At 40.6% G+C, this 18,235-nt stretch overlaps 2 protein-coding genes across 2 annotated transcripts in view; one reads left to right on the top strand and one right to left on the bottom strand.

The window, feature by feature from the left end:
• LOC147311678 (uncharacterized) overlaps positions 1-18,235 on the top strand; it is a 99,986-nt gene that overhangs the window by 69,074 nt on the left and 12,677 nt on the right. The gene's annotated exons all lie outside the window — the stretch shown is intronic.
• On the bottom strand, positions 10,908-17,963 carry LOC147311679 (nuclear receptor subfamily 4 group A member 2). Its single transcript, XM_086267108.1, has 8 exons — positions 17,810-17,963; positions 17,225-17,329; positions 16,169-17,040; positions 15,587-15,716; positions 15,236-15,399; positions 14,653-14,855; positions 14,307-14,485; positions 10,908-14,179 (listed from the first exon to the last, which is right to left on the bottom strand). Exons 3-8 carry the CDS (start codon positions 17,036-17,038, stop codon positions 13,923-13,925), a joined length of 1,803 nt encoding a protein of 600 aa, XP_086123234.1. The 5' UTR covers positions 17,039-17,040; positions 17,225-17,329; positions 17,810-17,963; the 3' UTR covers positions 10,908-13,922.

The following is an 18,235-nucleotide window of genomic DNA, read 5'->3' as shown; positions in this document are numbered from 1 at the left end:
GCCTGACTGTTTGAGCATGATGACAGACACCCGGTAGAAGTGTGAGTGACTGCCTGACACCATAGAGGTTTGTCAATGATGTCAACGGCACTCTAGCAGCTAACACAGTATTGTCCCAGACACTCTACAGGACAGCACCATAATATGGGATGTGGAGAGGGCGTGATGTGTTATCTTCACAACCTCTCTCCCATCCTTCAGTCTTTACCACAGGCCATGACTGAAGGTCTGTGAGGCTCCCCCGATGCGCTGGGTTGCCTATATTCATCTTCCCTGTCAGCCATGTAATGCTATATGAGCTTGTTCCTCCATTCAAGTAATGCTGATGAATTTGCTGTCCAAATGTCTTTCACTCCACTTTGTTGAAACAGCGGGATAGACCCATCACAATGTACCTTTGGGTCTGACCATAAATGATCATTTCTCCCCTTCTGCCAAATTGTTCTTTAGCAAAAAGGCTATCAAAGTCTGCGCGTGTGTGTGTGTGTGTGTGTGTGTGTGTGTGTGTGTGTGTGTGTATATACAGGGGGGGTGCATGGCTGGGCAGGCGAGGTTGACTGGCACTCAGTGCTAAACTGTCTCTCTAAGGAAAGGGCTGTTTAAAAGGCAGGAGCTGGCGGCGGAGCAGACCTCTCAGCTCCCTGTCTAAATACTGCCTCTGTGTGACTGACAGCAAGGCAACAGCACACTGGCATTCTCCTTTCAGCCACTCAGCAACGCTTTAACAAAAACCACAGGATTTAACATAAAACTCAGCTCAGAGTGTCACCTAACGCTCCATTTCTGCCCTGCAGTTCTTTAATTATTTAACATGACATGATTTCCTTTTGTTGTTGCTGCTGAACATCGATATTCCCTCTCGCAGCAAAAGTAGTAACGTGTGAATTCATTAGGATCGTTTAAATAACAATTATTTTCTGCTGCGCATAAGAGCAAAATACCTACATGCGACAATATACTGGCATTTTTTCTATTCCGAGTAATATAAGCTTAGGAAAACTCTTCCTTTGTATTCTGAATTTCACTACTTGGAAGCGGTACAAGTGTCCTTCATCTTTGATTTATTGTTATTTGTTTAGAAATTGACCTTTTGAAATTAAATTTTAAAATATATAAAATGTTATTTTCCCATACAAGGAGACAAACAAGAGTCATCAACAGGCAAAAAGAAGACATTGTAAATGTTGCAAAAGCTTAATAGCACAAAATTAACAATCTATGTGGTTTTGCGGGATTCAATTAGAGGAATATTTCGCTATTTCATGATGCACTTAGGAATGACAAAGCACAGATATAAGTATTGATTTTTTTGTGCATGTAACAAGATAAACAATATGTATATGTATGTATTTGCAGGGCAAATTGAATCAAAATGCACATATTACATTGAGGGCCCCAGAATACTGACAGCAATTGAATTTGTCAGTCAAGAATTTAGTTAAAGAGTTAAAGACCTTTGAACTACCGGTGAGCAAAATGATTCAACCGTCCAGAGTATTAAGGATATTTATGGCATCTGCCTCGTGCTGCTGTTGTTACTGCTTATACACATGAATTTCGTTTTCTTTTCTTTTTTTTAAACATGCAGCACTGTGCTCTGCAGTACTGGTTTTTGTATTAGCTGCTTCTTTTATGCATGGGTATGCTTGAATCTTTTTATCTGATGTGCATGTGAATGTTTATATGCATGCTGGTGTGTGTCAACAGAAAAAAAAAATCCTGTGTGTGCAGTCGGGGTACAGTATGCGTGACCGTGCGCGTGGGGTGGTTCGAGCGCGAAAGGGATTGTCTGCAAGTGGCAGAGAGTTAGCAATGAGGACGATAGCTATGTTTGTGGATTAATAACTATTAATTCTCCTTTTGACTGTAATTGATGCTTAAATCTCCTCGCCCCTCCTCCTCTCAGCAGACCTCTTGTCCCCCCGTCAGTTCTGTCTTTCTAATAAGGGCATTATTCCAGGGGATTTCATGCATTCTGATAAATCAAATTAGAAGGCCAGTGACTTAGATAGATTGCAGCAAGTAATTAGAGAATCCTCGATGCCTTCCGCACTGCCACTCATTTACAAGAGTCTTTGTTATCTACCTATCTGGGCGCAGCGTGAGCCGGTGTGTGTTTGCATCACTTCTCCCTCTTAAAATTCCTTCCTTATGTCACTGGAGAGACAGATCCCAGACCATATCTTGTCACCCGGGCTAGCACACTGCACATCGGACAGCGCAGTGGGACAGCCATTAATTGGAGCAACTTGGGTTGGTAAGTACCCACGTGTGTGTCAGTGACATGCAAGAACAAGGAGATGGCTTGACACATGGAGACAGGGGACAACCTGGGCTGGGTTGCCCCCCTCACGCCCACCCCTCCAACCCCACCCCTCACGACCCACCTACACACACATGCATACACACACAGCTCCTCCTTTGCCCCCCCCGCCCTCACACTTCTTGCCCTCTAGAAACAACACCATGTTCTTAATACTAAGTCAGCGGTCACTATCCGTGTCAGCCGAGCAGTCTTGTTCACATACGGCAATGCTGCGTGTGTGTGTGTGTGTGTGTGTGTGAGTGTGTATCTGTTTTGTTCATTTGCAAGTATTTTTTTAACATCATTATCAGAAAAACAAATCTGGAAGTATTTGTACATTATTGGACTGTTTGCAAATTTTACTCAATTAATTCAGAGTGAAATACTTTACAATGGTTAGGTTCAAAAACAAAATACTGTACTTCTACTTCTACATAACATATTCAGGATACAACTTTTAATTGATGGTTGATCTTCTGTGGTATTACTTTGGTATTACTTTACTGTGAGAATCTAAGTTTTTAATCCACCGTTGTTTGAAATTAAAATGAACTACGGTCAAACCAAAAGAGAAATCACTCCACAGGCAGGACCATCTGTGTACCTTACAATCATATTAAAGTCCAAAATCCTTACAGCTGCACTCCCTTCTGATCCGCCATATCTCCTCTATGGCATTTTTCTTTCTATTCTTTTTCCGCTCCCCCTGCATCACTTTCACAAAGCAGTCTGACAGAGTTCACTTTTCTCCTTTAAGAGGATGAATGAAGATAAAAAGCAAAGCAAAATGGAGCACAGGAGGCATCGCTTGCTTTGATTCATGATGGCTGGGAATCTGGTGCTCCTGTGCAGCCTGCCTGTTTGGCTACTCGCTCGCCTGCCTGTCTGCTCCTTCCCAAGCACTCTAATGGAGAGTCGTAGTCGGCTCACTGTGACACCGTCGAGCCATCAAGAATGGCTGATTATGGTGCTAAATATTGATCTCTGCCTCACATGTGTCAAAATTCCCCCCACCCTTTAATTAGAATTTCCCCTCCGTGCCATACAGGAACTAACCGAATATATTAGAGGACTTCATGAGGAGGAGGGGAGTGCAGCAAGCGGGGCATAATTGTGACCTCTTGTCTTGCCTCTTCTCTCCTGAGTTTTGAGATGACTCCCAACTGTCTGTCTAATGCTCCCAGTCTCTGCGATAATCAGACTTATTTTCCTCATCTTATCACAGGATGATCCGCCTGGCTGTTCTGTTCTCCATTCTCCTTTTCTCTCTCTTCTACCTTTTCTTCCTCCCTCCTCTGTACCAACTTACCCCTTTTTTCCCTAAATTTTGCATAAGGTGTTAAAGACGTTATTAATAACATAATGTAAACATTGTGGTTTAGTGTTTTGGGGGGGGGGTTTGTAAATGGATGCACATTTTAAAGCCTGCAGCACGCTTCACAAACAGTTCTACTTTATGTTACCCATTGAGTTACTTTACATTTTTTTAACAATACTCTATATGTGTTTTGGAGCTGAGGATACCCTAACCCTACAGTTATGCTGTTGTAATACATGCAGAATGCTCTTTGGCCTCGTCTCACTTCCCTGAAAAAAAAACCTTGTCATGGTGGCAAATGCTGGTGTATCTTTCAGTATTAAAGGTACCTTCACAGCTGTGCACATTATCCACTATGTGCTCCAGTGCACTCCTGTACCATCACAGATGGTGACATTTGAACTGATTGCAAGCCGGATATTCCCTCTCCTCTTTAGCCCGGAGGACAGTGTCTCTGATTTCTAAAAGCAGTTTCAAATTTTGATAGATCAGGCCACAGTTTCTAATTTTACTTCAGTCTTTCCTAAATGAGTTTGCTCCCAGAGAAGCTGACAGGATTCTTGGCTCTTCTTTATATATGTTTTTTTTTCTCCTTTGTATAGAGTTTACAAATAAAGTGAAAACTTGTGTTCACGATGATTTTCTGACTTGTTCCTCATCTCATGCAATGATTTCCTGAACTGTCTGTTTTAAAGTCAGTGCTGCCAGAAGTTTGCAGCCATTCAACTGATTTTTCAGCTCGGTCCTCGCATAAAGCAATTTTGCTATTCTCGGAATCACCGCTTTTGCGTACCATAGATGGTGATGAAACCAGCACAACGTGGCGTTTAAGTTGAGAAACGTTATTCTTAAATCGCTGAACTTTACCTATGCAGTCTTTTCTTTGCTACGCTCAAGCAAGTAAGAATGAAATGAAGCCAATGTAGAAGTGCCAAAAATTGCAGGTCTCAAGTTGCCACTTGAGGTCGGCTCCAAAAGCCAGTCAATCGATACAAATTGCAGCACAAAAACGCATGTTTGCAATCCAGCTTGATACAAAACAAAATGACTTCGGTATCTGTAGCTGCTTTTCTTCATGTTTTAACATCTGTACGAGTGATTAACTAACACCTTTAAAGTTTATTGAGGCTTTTGTGACTGATACAAAGATTCGTGTTAGGCCTACTCCAGTTTGAGCCTCTTGGCTTTGTCTGTGGTAGTGATGCATTTGAGAGCATTTTCACCAGTGGGTGAATCATGGTGGCTACATGATGTCTATGATCTTTCACAGAATGATAAAGTTCTCCATACTTCTATGGGATACACTTTTAATACCTAATCCTGTCACTGAACAATTGTGAGATCTTCCACAAAGTTTGTTTTTAAGCATTATACAATTTTCCAGTATATTTGTAGCAAATCCCTCAACTTTTTTATTATTATTAAATTGTCATCGGACAAATGACTAAATGTCTTTTTCAGGGAATCAGAAAATATCTTTTATTTTTTTAATTTTTTTTCTTTTAAGTCTCGTCAAACAACCTTAAAACCTTAAAACACCAAAAAACTATTTTTTCTACCAAAGAAGTCGATTTTGCTTTTATCTAAAACAAAGGGTTAGGGCAGAATTAGGGTCAGGGTTACCACCTATCATGACTTGGACCTCAGCATTAAAAGCCTCATGCTGGTAGGAGTTCACCCCTAATGAGTAACAAGTGAGCTGTCAACCATTTGGTCAAACATTTTAGTGGCTAATGTCATCTGGAGCCTCAAGAGATACGAGTTTGTCAAATTATTTTCTCTCAGATATCATAAAGATTCCATTTTCTATTTTCAAACATAAAGTATTTACACCTAAATGACACTGATACAAGAAACATCCCTTAAGGCAGTTTATTAGAATTTATATAGCTACCCCACAAAAGACTTCATACAGTTAGTTGTATATTTCTGAAAACCCGTAAACAGATTTGATGTGTAAAACTGATGAAAGTTTTGATGTATTTGCAGTGTGTTTGTATTTCTTCTGATTAGTAGCTCAATAAAAGCAGTGATGTTAATTTGATATTTTATTCTGCAGCGTTACAACCACCATGTTGCTCCTAAAGGCAAGCCCATGCTCACTCTGTGCTTATGCACTATTAATACATGAAATAAACATAAAACACATTCGAGCTTTGAGATTCTTTTTCCTTAGTAATGCTTCTCTGTCGTTGTTGCTAACCATGTATTGGAGCTGTCAGACTTATTTTATATTTTCCTCTGTGGTCGCTCAGTATTTATATCCTCAGTATTTTTATCCTTTCTGCATACTGTTGCATTCAGTATTATATATTTGTAGTCAGTTTCCTGGCTTTTACAAGCACAAACATGTTACGTTCTTCTACAACCTTGTTCGTTTTTGTTTGTTTTTTTTTTAAATCATCTTTCTGCCTCTTTCCTTGCTCTTTTCTCCCTCTCTCTCAACCCACCTCCCCCCTCCCGCCCTCGCTCTCTCTCTCTTTCATTCTTTGGTTATGAGGCACTGGTCGTTATTATAGGACGCTGGCAAGCTTGCCGTCAGTTGCATTCTGGCGAGAGTCAAGTGCCACAAGGTGCCTTTTTCTATTTGTTTGTTTCATGCAACACTGCACCAGCCACTGACCTGTGGTATCCATGTCGTGCAAGAGGGAGTCAGGTTCATCCAATCAAAAACGGGCTGAAATTAACACTGATCTTTCCATTCCTGAAGAGAGACTGTGGCAAAAGGCAATTTCATGACTATAGGGTGGACTTTTTTTCTATTTTTTCTTTTTTTTTTTTACTTTTTATTTGGATTATATATATTCTCCTCTTTACATTTTAATGTGTTTGTTTACAGCCGGTTTATGTCATAAACAACAAACCCAGGGTTTAAACTCATCATTGCCGTTGTTATTAATTACAGCCTAAAGTGTTCACCCTCAAAACAATTTTTTTGAGATTTAATCTGAAAGTGCGATATCACAGATTTTGTCTCACTCTGAATTCAATCTGATTCCCTGCAATTCAGGACATGCAATATTCATAGTTGATCCATTGACTGCTATTCAAGCGGGAACTATTTGAAGAGGGAAAGTTCATGTGCATTTTTGATGGATTGTGCATGTCTTCCCCTACTCTATATGGATAGAGCGCTTGTTTGAAGGTCAGTGATTCTCTTCAGTCAGAGTCTTCCCTCTACACTCCTTTTTTTGGGGTGGGGGAAGAATATCTCAAGTCTTCACTCCATATTTTTCAAGTGCTTCTAGGATGACTAGGTTGGATGACCTTGGATCCTGGTGGAGATGAATCTCTTTGAGCTTCCCCTCTCTGCTTTTCTTGAAGAACTCTGTCACGAAGAAAGACAATGACCTTCTGCTGTAAGACTTTTCATGTAAAATATCCACTTTTTTCCAGCTCTCAACCTTTTCATATCTTTGATAGCTCCTGTGTTTCTTGCTGTATGTGTTGAAATACATTTTCCTTTAACATACATCAATAATATCATTCTAGTTACGTGTTCCACTTTTATCTCAAATTACGTCTTTTAGTCAGTATATTTGAAGGGTGGGGTGGGGTATTTTTTTCTATTAAAAAATGGTACATTTATGTGTGTGTGCCTTTGTGTTTGCATGTAGGTACAAGGGGTTGAACAAGGGTTGAGTGGATCTTGAGAGCTGGCAGGTGCATTATTGCAGCAGGCTGTGCCTAGCTTGACATGTGTGTTCCTAATCTCCTAGTGATATGACAAAGCTGTGTGGGGGCCTGGGCTGGATCTCTTCTGTCTGTTGTGACACACAAATACACACACACTCACACACACACCACAGCCCCCTCTCGCCTTCCTTTCTGTCCAACACACATCATATTCCCCTCTTGACCCTTCAAGAGTACCCCACTCAATCTACTTGCACTTTCTCACACTACATGTGTGATTAATATGTTCTGAGGGAGATTTGTAAAACCATTAGTGCATCAGTTTATGTAGTGATTACATGCATATAGTCTGTGCATTCGAGAAATAAAGCAGAGGCCTCAGATGCCCTTAACATGTATCAAAGTGTGCATTCATTTCAAGCTTGTTTACCTCCTGTTAGTCATCGTAAAGAAGAAAAAAAAAAGCATTGTGCCAAAAGATATGATGCAGTTGATGCAGTCCTGTAATCTAGGACATGACATAGTGTGTTACATGGTAAGCAACTTCAAGTGTTTGGTTTACTATGTATTTACCTTTTAAAAAAAAAAAACCCCAGATTGCTTTCATTTCGCAAGACTAAATGCATGCAAAAAATGCTACAGACAGAGAAACTGTAATACTGAGAAGATGGCAGACCACACACATGATTTGACCCAAAGGCATGAACAGATTACATGTGCATGGGTGTGCTTCCACTTTACCGTGGAGCAACAGCACAAACCATAACACAGGATAAGGGCATATCCTTGTGGGAACAGAGCCAGTGCATCTGATCATGTTGACATTTTACAGTCTGACATCAGATGGAGGGATAGTCCAGTTTGCATCCCTGCATTCAGTCACATAGTTAACAGTGTATAAACTGGAGGTATTACAAGGTATGTTTTTACTCATTAATTAAAAATGCAACGATTGCATTAAATAGTTAAACACATTAATCAAATAGCTGGCTCTTGGGATGAAATTATTTAAAGTAGATTTTTTTTTGGTGAACATTGTTGTCCACTCGTGATAACCCATGTGCATCATTCGAAGCAGCTTCTTCTTTCCTCCGTTTTTACAGTTTACTCCTCAGTCTCCTCCAGCCTCGCCCCAGAGACCAAATGCATCATTTGAGGCTCATACAATTCACTGCTTACCGAGCCACTGGCTCCTACCAGCCTGATAGAGGCATTTTTCGCCACTTAGAAGCATGCACTGTGTGTCCGATCCCTTCCTCCTTAATATGTCCTCTATTACCATCAGGCATTTAAGCCTGTTTTTTCTACTTCAGTGACCACTGAGCACCGGCTTCATTAAAACTAATTGAATCGGAAACATGTCTGCCTGAGGAAACATTAACTCTTTCTATAAAGGAAATTTCCGATTTCACTTTGTCAATAAGGTCAAAGGACCGAGCCCATGTGTTCGATCCTGATACATGCGGTGCCCATAAACGTAATCTCATCCCTAAATTCTTGGGCTATTTCATTTGGGCATCTATCAGCACTGAATGCACTAATTTAGCCTCGATTAGCTTTTTGTGATGAAAAGAAGCAAATAAACAAAAACACCATTTCTCTTTTCCCCCCATTTATACATTTTTTTAGGCAGAAACCTGAAGAAACCCCTCTCCCACATGATGTTCTGTCAATTTCATTGCATTATTAATTTCTTGTGGTTAGCATAATTGAGTCTTGGTACAAGCATTACATTAATGGATTTTACTGACCACACTTGAAACAATAATTTTATGGCATCCGTCAGAAATCAATGTGCGATAACAGAGCACACACAGCTGTTTAATGTGAAGTAAATATTTATGAGTGATCTGACTAGACATCAAGTTCAGTCAATCTTCTTTGAAAGGATCTGTGCGAATGATTAACCTCATTTTACTGGTGCTGCCTGGGCTGGTAATGGCTATTAGAGCTAAGAAGGAGTGAGGCCTTTGATTTTTGGCTTCTCATCATTCACAGCTTGTCGCATCCCTTCATCCTTCATACACGGCTGCTGAATTGATTGTCTGTTTAGTCCTATGAATGATAAAGCTGCTCTGGGCCACAGGCTGAGAGGGACAGACATGGCTCACCTCCATCTATATGCAAGGTGGATTTCTTTTCCTGCCTCGCCGCTCGGAAATCAGCTTTTTGCATTATTTATTGGACAATCATCAGCATTTCAATATGGTAAATCAAATAGTCACAGTAATATAACTATAGACAGTCTTATCCAAAGGGCCATCTTTCAACTCATTATTCATTCATTTTGTTTAGAGCAATAGTCGGCAGGACTCATGAGATTCATAAGTTGTGTAATCAACATGTTTTACTGCAGGCTCCCACAGCAAAGTGCTTCGCTGCCTAAACAGAGGGAAAGGTAACACGAAAGAAATTGATGCCAAGGTTGAGGGAAGAGTGGATGCAGTGAATGAACGAAAAGATGCCGAAAAAGGCTGTCGAAAAGGCAGTGAATGTTGTTTAAATGGCCAGATCCAGGTAATAAAGACTGCCATGTGGTGTGCAGACATATAGATCCACTTCACAAGCTTTCATCTCCCTTTGTACCTCAAAATGACTTTCATTGGCAACTATAAAAGACAAAAAGAGTTTTAAAAAGTCATTTTGCACGTGGCTTTGTTTTAGCTAGGCCAGAGAAAATAAATACTGTGACCAAAGCTCACTTGCTGTATCCCAAGAGAGCAGACAGTGGGCAACGTGTAGGCTGCCACTTTTGTACTGTTTTGCACAGAAGTTTGTATCAGATGTATTCATGCATCCTTATAATTATTCTTCCTTATCTCCTTCTGACTGCCGCTGATTGCTACTTGTTGGTTCTGCACTTTAAAAACAGTGTAGTTCTTCTCCATCTAAATGCAGTTTCAGCAAAAGCAATGCCTGCTCTTTAGATGTCTACTAAGTTCTCATATACTGCAAAGATGCACGGTGTGGTTTTCTCCCACTTCAGGTATCAAGTGATGCAATGATCTAGCTGTTAATTAACACATTTTGGCTTCCCGATTAAAATAATATGAATAAAAGCAGTTGACAGTGTTGCGTATTATAATAAAATAACGATGGTCAGTTGACAGTGGAAAATGATTTTCAGATTAAATACCTACAACTGACTGACAACACTTTAAATCCACCACATACAACACACATGAACCTGTCAGCTTCACCACAGTGTACAGGTGAGCGTGCAACCAAATGCAAGACTGCCACAGTGTGCGGAGTTCGTGTCTCTTCTAAGACTGAGAGATTTTTAATTCGATGTCTTTCTCACCTTGTGTATGAGCACTTAGAGGCAGATATGCGGGCTTTGTTCTTGGGAGACGGCCACCTCCACCTGCTGGCTTTCGTTGTTGTTCTGTGTTCAGGGGCTCAACACAAGACTGTAAAAGTGAAAAATGATTTTCTTTTCTTTCTTGTAGACCAACTTGTGCTCACACAATCACGCCTAACCTTTCGCTGGTGTCCAAGAGTGGGGAAGAAATTAGGCACTTAATAAATTGAGACTCAAAGTCTTGCAGCATATATATAATCATGCACAAACAGTGACAGAAGTGTTGGCTACATGTGTCATGTTTTATTGTATTGAGATAGACATGTATAAAACCTAACTGTACTTAGAGTCAATAGAGGAAACTTGTGACATTGTAATGCACCCTTTCAACAGATCTGCTAAATGTCAGCAAACTGGTTCTGAGCACAATCCCAATTTGCCTTGGAATTAGCACTTTACAGTGACGATGTAATTATTTAGACAATTTATTGCCTGCTGCTAATATCTCTCAAAATAAGCTGTTCCCTTCATCTTGATCATGTGATAAATGTGGAATCGTTGTGGATAAGTCCCAGACATGCCTCAAAGCCTCGCGTCACTTCTCCCTCCTGATAGACTGAAGGAAAGGCTTAGTGACAGCGGCCCTGCCTCACTTTGTTCAAGCTAATCACAGCCGTTTTGTATACATTTCTAAATGACTTGTATTTCTACTTGTGCAGTTCACAATATGCAGATGTGATGTGCAGCGACATCTCACAAAAATCTTCACCGCAGTTGCGTGAGATTAATCAGCGCACTGGATTAAAGGATACAGCCTACATAGGGACGTTTTTACCTGTGTACTTTAATGGCTGATACAGCGGAAGGGGGAGGATGTAGAAGAAATAAGAGGCGCGGAACTTCATTCCCGGGGGGTTTGTGGGAGGTTGTCGGTAAAAAACTGGCGTATTACTAAACTATTAAAAACCAACTGGGTATCGTTTTATTTTCACCAAACATCGGCCTCGGTTTGCAAAAAAAAAAATGCCGCACAACGACGCAGTAAAGGTTTCCTGTTTGTGCATCATCATATGTCTCTTCACTTAAATTTCACAGACAACTACGCTGGAACGCGAAATGCGAGCCTGCGCTACCTGTGCTCAAACCGGGTTTCACCTCTCAGAAAGCTTTTCGAACGCCTTTTTCTTCTTATTTGTAATGGCAAGTTGCATGTAGACGGATTTTTTTTATGCCAGAAAACTGCAGACTGTAAAACTGTTTAGTTCTAGCTCTGATCTGACTTGTCGGTAGGATAGGTTAAAAGTCTGATTTTAAATTATAAAAGGTCAGTGGAGCGGAAGCGCAAAAGGAAAAGAAAATCAGCTTGTACACAGACTGGGATAATATAAAGCGCGTCATTACATTTTTAATCACCTTTTTTGGTAACGAGGAAAGTCGAGATCCACAAAGTTAAAGTTTTATAATCATCCGCGCTACATCAGCAAAGAACAGATGAATTATAAGATGAATTCCGATGTTCTCATTTAAGCAGTCGTTCGAGAAATTGTGTTTTATGTTCAATTTAAATTCCTGCGTTTAATCTGTTGCATCGCTTCTTTAGTTAGACAGCGACATTAGAAAAGGGAGGAAATGTTTTATCGGCAAAGGATAGACTAATAAAATTGTCACCTTTATTTGTTAAAATATTAGAAATAATTGGAAATACACACCTGCACGCATGGCGACACTTTAGAACTCCTAAAATGTAAGTGGGTTAAATTGAATTTGGATAAATGAAATATGAGCTCAATAGAGTCGGAAAATGAAAGCTTAAAATTGTGAAGTCGTTAATATGCGCCTCTGTAAAGATTCATATTTTTGTCAAATTTAAAAATCCAAATCCAATTAAAATGGGCCCGCCTTTACGAATATTTCATCTTTTAATGCAACGACTTACTCCCTTAGCTTGAACTAAATATCTCCTCGCATCCTGTCACGTTTTTTTAAACAGGATGATAACAGAAATTATTATTATTGTGGTGTCCTTATAAAAAACGTTTGGGTTTTTTTGCGCAATCGAGCCTGAGCGCTGATCGCAACAGCTTCCACAAAACTGAGAATTCAGTGAAGAAGTTATGAGAAAATGCATCATTTCTCGTGTGCCTCGCTCTCTCTTGGGGATTGGAAAAGTCTGAATTTGAAGAATAAATTTCAGAGAAAGTGTTTAGCAAAGGATCGATTTAAAAGTTTTATTTGTAAACATTAAATATTTCTTTCTCTCTAAAGTTTTTTGAATTCGGCACCAAATGCGTCACAGAAGTTGTAAGTACACCATGATGCCAAAGATGTAGGCCTATATCACACACTCATGGACCTCTTCATATAAGATGGGATTTTTCAGTTCCAAAACGTGTTAAATTATAACTAGCTAGACGCTTATAAGACATAAAACATAGACAACGTGCTCAGCATGAAACTTGGATGGTTTGAAATCGTTTAAATTGCACCATGCTTAGTGTAGCTCTTGGCAATAGAAATAATAAATATATAGAAACGTTTATATTCAACAGCAACAATACTTACAGCACATACAAACAAGGAATGTCTGACAGTTTTACAAACACCATGGGTCCCTCATTTTCTATACAGATGAAATATTTTTCCACATATGCGTCATACATAAAAGGAGTGCCATAACTACGAATCAGTATCAAATCTAGCAGACTACATAGTGTCCGGTATATATTATATATAGACATCACCTCAGCAAGTGCCTATAAAAGAAAAAGGAAAAGGGGTGGGAGGGGAAAAAAAGAAACTAAATCATGCGTTGTCTTTTCTGGATGCTTTTGGGATCCTGTCAGAAACACATAGGCACGAGTCAAAAGAGAAAAGAAAATTAAATATTTTCATTATAACAAACTTTTTACACATGTTATAAACCGATGCATTGGAGGCATCACATAATCTATCATAATATACAGTGTGTGTGCGTGGGTTTATATATTTCTATATAAATGGAATATATTACATCTGAGTATGCTGAATCAGTAGAGCCGAGGTTAAACAAACAGTAAATGATTGCAAGACCAAGTTAAATTTGATGACAGTTTGTCCACCGGAGAGCATTAACCAGTGATAATTCAGTTGTTTGGCACAAACAAAAGAGAGAAAAGGGGAAAAAAATCAAGGCCCGCACAGCCATTAGACTTTGTCTTTTTTTCCCTCGTGTTACTTTTTCACGAATTCATATTCATAATGTGGTTGTTCTGTTAGCATATGGAGCTTGCAAATATTCAGAAATAACAACTTTAAAAATCGGTCAAGTCTGACACAAATAGTCTTTTGGAAGTTCTTTGAGGTTCGCCATTGAGTCAGACTCAGAAAGGTAGGGTGTCGAGGAAAAGTTTGTCAATTATTGCTGGCGGAGGGACTAGGTCCTCTAGCTTTAGGTAAAAGATACGCTGCAGACCTTGGGTACAGAGTGTGCGCAGTTCTGGGAGCTTTCCTAAGAGTTTTGACAAGTAGTTGGGACGATTCAAGCCGCCGCCATTGAATGTCACTTGATCTTTGAGGCAGTTGACGATCTTGTTTTGGAGATCCTCGACTCTCTTGGGTTCCTTAAGTCCGTGTCGCTCTGAAAAATACAATTAACAAAGAAAAAACAGGCACGGATAAATAATCTATGATACGTCAACCCTCTCATTTTTCATAAGCGTTGTGAACCATCCAGTGTTCATAAATGCACCGTCGCCTTTACTCACCTGTTACCATGGCCAGTGCTGCGATGCAGGAAAAAGCTGAGATGTCTATATTCATACTCTGCAAGTTGGAAGAAAACTCCACGATGGCGTCTACCCACTCTCCAAATCCACGGACGCACTGTAGTCTGTGTAAAACCACTCCATTACAAAAAATAAGTTTTCCTTCCACTGGGTTGGACCTGCAGTTATTAACAAAATGTCATTAATTATGCTTGGTAATAAATGTGGATTCAAGAGCCTTCTAATTATTGGGCGGCTAATAAAGCCAAAAGCAATGAAGCTTGAAGGAGGGACTGATGATTATCTAAAGCCTAAATTGTTTTATTTAGTAATTACTCAGTCTCACCTGTATGCCAGCCGTAGGACAAAAAGTTCAAGGAAGGCGGATTCAAAGAGGAGATCTTGATCTTGCTTCGGTAGATCAGAAAAGCCAGGGATCTTCTCCGCCCAGCCTCGGATGATCTCCATGGAGCCCGTCAGGAGATCATAGAACTGCTGGATATGCTGAGTGTTGTCTCCAGTCATTTGGTAGTCAGGGTTAGCCTGGAACTGGAATTTAATTTAAACAGCGCCTTAATGAGGTCCTTTAAAATATATAATCCGTGAAATTGCAAATGCCCATTTCCAAGAAGGAGAGAAAGATTTTTTTTTAACCGTTGAATTCATGTCTCCTTTTTATTAAGTTCTGCATCTCAGTGCAGCTCACTTAAAATGTGTCACATTAAAAGGCTGGCAAAGTTTGGAATTCAGCGATGTATTACAGAAAACTTTCAGGGTAATAAATTTAGTCCTAATGCAGGACTAAATTAAAGGGGTCGCCAGTCTCGTTTTATCTGCTTTCTCTGAATAATATTTAACTCTTTTTTTTTTTTTTCAAATGTTCTGCGAGTGTGTGACTTTTTATTTCTGGGATTATTAGAGTCACTTACTCTGGAGTAGTCCAAAGCGGACATGGAGGGATTGGAGTCCACATGGGCCCTAACAAGTGCGCTTATGAGGCTGACCGGCGGCGAGGGAGGGGAAGGCTCTTGGGGACTTTTGGGTTTGGATGGTAGGCGTCCTCTTCGACCTTTTAGATTATCCGTTCGGACAACTGCAAAATATATAAAGATATGTGATTTAGATAAATCATCAATATACAAACTCCAGCTGGTGTGCGTAAATACCTATTAGTGGATAAATTCACAACCCAGTACTGCATTACGCACGTTTCCCAGTGTGTCAGATGAAAAATATTAACCACCGGGACAGAAATAATTGAATGCATAGCCCAAACGTACCTTCTCTCACCATTCCGACGACAAGGCACTTCTGGAAACGGCAGAACTGGCAACGGTTTCTTCGGCGTTTGTCAACAGGACAGTTTTTATTTGCTAAACACACGTATTTTGCATTTTTCTGTACGGTGCGCTGAAAAGAGAGAGAGAGAGAAAAAAAAAACACACAGTCAACTTTCGGGCCCATTTCCAAGGTTACACAATTCTGACGCACAACTTGAAGGGGAAATGCAAGGATGAAAACAATATAATATAATTCATATTTAATGTTTTGAATTGTGCTGTATGACCCAATAATAATAAGAGAAGCTCAGCAAATACGCATTAGTGGTGTTGGTTATTATTTCTTTTCATTCGATGTCACGTCTGTGTGGACAAGTATGACTGCCATGTGGTTCTTTTTTGTGTGCGCACTCACACTTGTATTAAAGTCGGGTTTAGTGTTATTGTGTTGCCTTTGATTTATTTGGTTTTTAAGTAACTGAGCAGCATTTAACACACTGCGCTGTGAATAATAATGACAGAATGTCTCGCTGACGTAAAAAACAGTAACACGCATTCATTGTCGCTGTCATTTCAGCCCACCTTGAAAAATCCTTTGCAACCCTCGCAGGTTCTCACTCCATAATGTTGGCAGGCTGCGTTGTCCCCACATACCGCACACAGACCTTCGTTTGACGGAGATCCTCGGGACGGGGGCGATGGCACTTGGCTGTCCATCAGCTGGTGCCCGTGGCTGAGCTGCAGCGAGTGAGGAAAGGCCAGGCCAGACTGTTTCCGTATAGCGCTGGGCACCGCAAAACTCTGGCCGTCCGGGCCGCGGTGTGCGCCCGGGTTGTCGTGGTTCATGGACACGTGCAGCGGCCCGTCGAACCGCATCTGACAGCTGGAAACAGGAGTACCGGGCGGGGACTGTTTGAACGAGAAGAGCGAAAGCCTTGACACCGGATTCTTGCGCTGGTCTATCATATGAGACGTGGCCGCAACATAGTTCTGGTGGAAACTGTGGAGGGAGCCAGGGTCCTCCCACATGTGATTAGGCTGAACCTGGAAGTTTGGCGTACTTGGGGCGTGAGGCGAGGAGGGTTTGAAATACATAGGCCCAGAGTGAGCCATCATTTCCTCAGACTGGGGTGGCAGGTGGCTCTGCTGATGGTAACTGTGCATCTGAATGTCCTCCACTTTGATAGAGGACTGCTCTCCGGAGTGGGGCATCTGATAGAGACAGGGCGGTTTAACGTCGTAACTGGTGTTATAGTTGTCCATGAATGTACTGAAACTTGGTAGAGAAGTAGTAGCTGTGATCTCAGTGTTGGTCAAGTCCATGCTAAACTTAACAAATTCGGGTGTTAAGAAGTCGCAGCTGTATTCTCCTGCGGTGTGGTAGCTGTAGCTCTGGGAAGCTGGACTGGCTCCTTGAGGTGATGATCCATACTGAGCCTGAACGCAGGGCATGGCTGAAAACCAGACGGGTGCAAACAAATTAGAATTTTTCACATAAATGTTTAAACTGAGAGGGAAAGTTTTATATATCAATGTAAAATAATATGAAATGTCCACAGCAAAAACTACACTAATTTAAACAAGTGTGGGATTTCAGGTAAAAATAAAACTTTAACACATAAATGTTTCACATCCTACCTCAAGTCTTCTGACAGTTTTCCGGTGACACTTGAAATGGGTAATGTCAGGAGCTGTTGTGTGGGTGTCGGGATAGAAGAATGCGACTCTGTTCTGGTTCTTCCCCTAATAAAACACAAAGGTTTGGAGTTACTAGATTATACAATAAAACAATCTCTCTAAAAGGAGAGATCACACATTGGTTAAGCATAAGTCTATTTGTGCGCAAACCATACCCCGTTTCCAAACGTGCAGAGCATGTTACAACATTTTATTCAGTGTTCTAATGAATATGAACAACATGCTATAGAAACCAAACCACAAGTATTTCTTTTCTTTTGTTAATAAGATGCTGGTTCGACGTGAACAGACCAACTTTGCGCACTTGACACTAGTAAAAACTTGTCTAAAAAGCAGAAAGCTGAAATGTGGCATTAAATGACAGTCACATCTGAATAGTCTCAGTCAAACTTAATTGCGTGTAATTTCAATTTAAGGATAGAAAAAAGACTTAGATTAAAAAAAAGATTTCAATGCCTCGGAGAAGCCGGACAGGACGAGCGAATTCGGAGATTATGTTGCAAGAAAAGAATGAATGAATCTTACCTCTTTCACATCAGGATCGTGACTTTCTGTCCATGCGATAAGCATGTAGGTGGTATTCATCAATTTTAGTAAAAGCTCCAAATCACGAGCGTAGGTACAAGCAATGCCAAGCAGGGAAGTGAGTCCGCGCACCAACAGCGACACGAGCTTCGACTATCCAGTCTGGCCAATGTGGCTTTGTTTATGTGAGCTCTAGATACCCTGGCCCACGTGTTTCAGTGCGCAACGTCATCGGCGTCGACATCGACGCGGACCAATCTCCTCGGGAGCTTTCTCAAGCCCCAATTTTTCTGGTGAGTATGTTTGTCTTGTGGTATGTGTTCTGTGTTGCTTCCCACATGGACATTAGCAGAGATGTAGTGGAGGATAAACCCACCTAAACTCAGTTCAGACACCTTGGTGTTTGCACAGGCCTTACGTCATGCT

This window comes from Aulonocara sp. 'chitande type north' Nkhata Bay, linkage group LG16, assembly GCF_057382095.1.
Source record: "Aulonocara sp. 'chitande type north' Nkhata Bay isolate Kocher_YH1m ecotype deep benthic linkage group LG16, A_spYH_male_GT1.1, whole genome shotgun sequence".
Lineage (NCBI taxonomy): Eukaryota > Metazoa > Chordata > Actinopteri > Cichliformes > Cichlidae > Aulonocara > Aulonocara sp. 'chitande type north' Nkhata Bay.
Note: the sequence above shows the minus strand (reverse complement) of the source record. Positions and strands in the feature narration are given on the sequence as shown.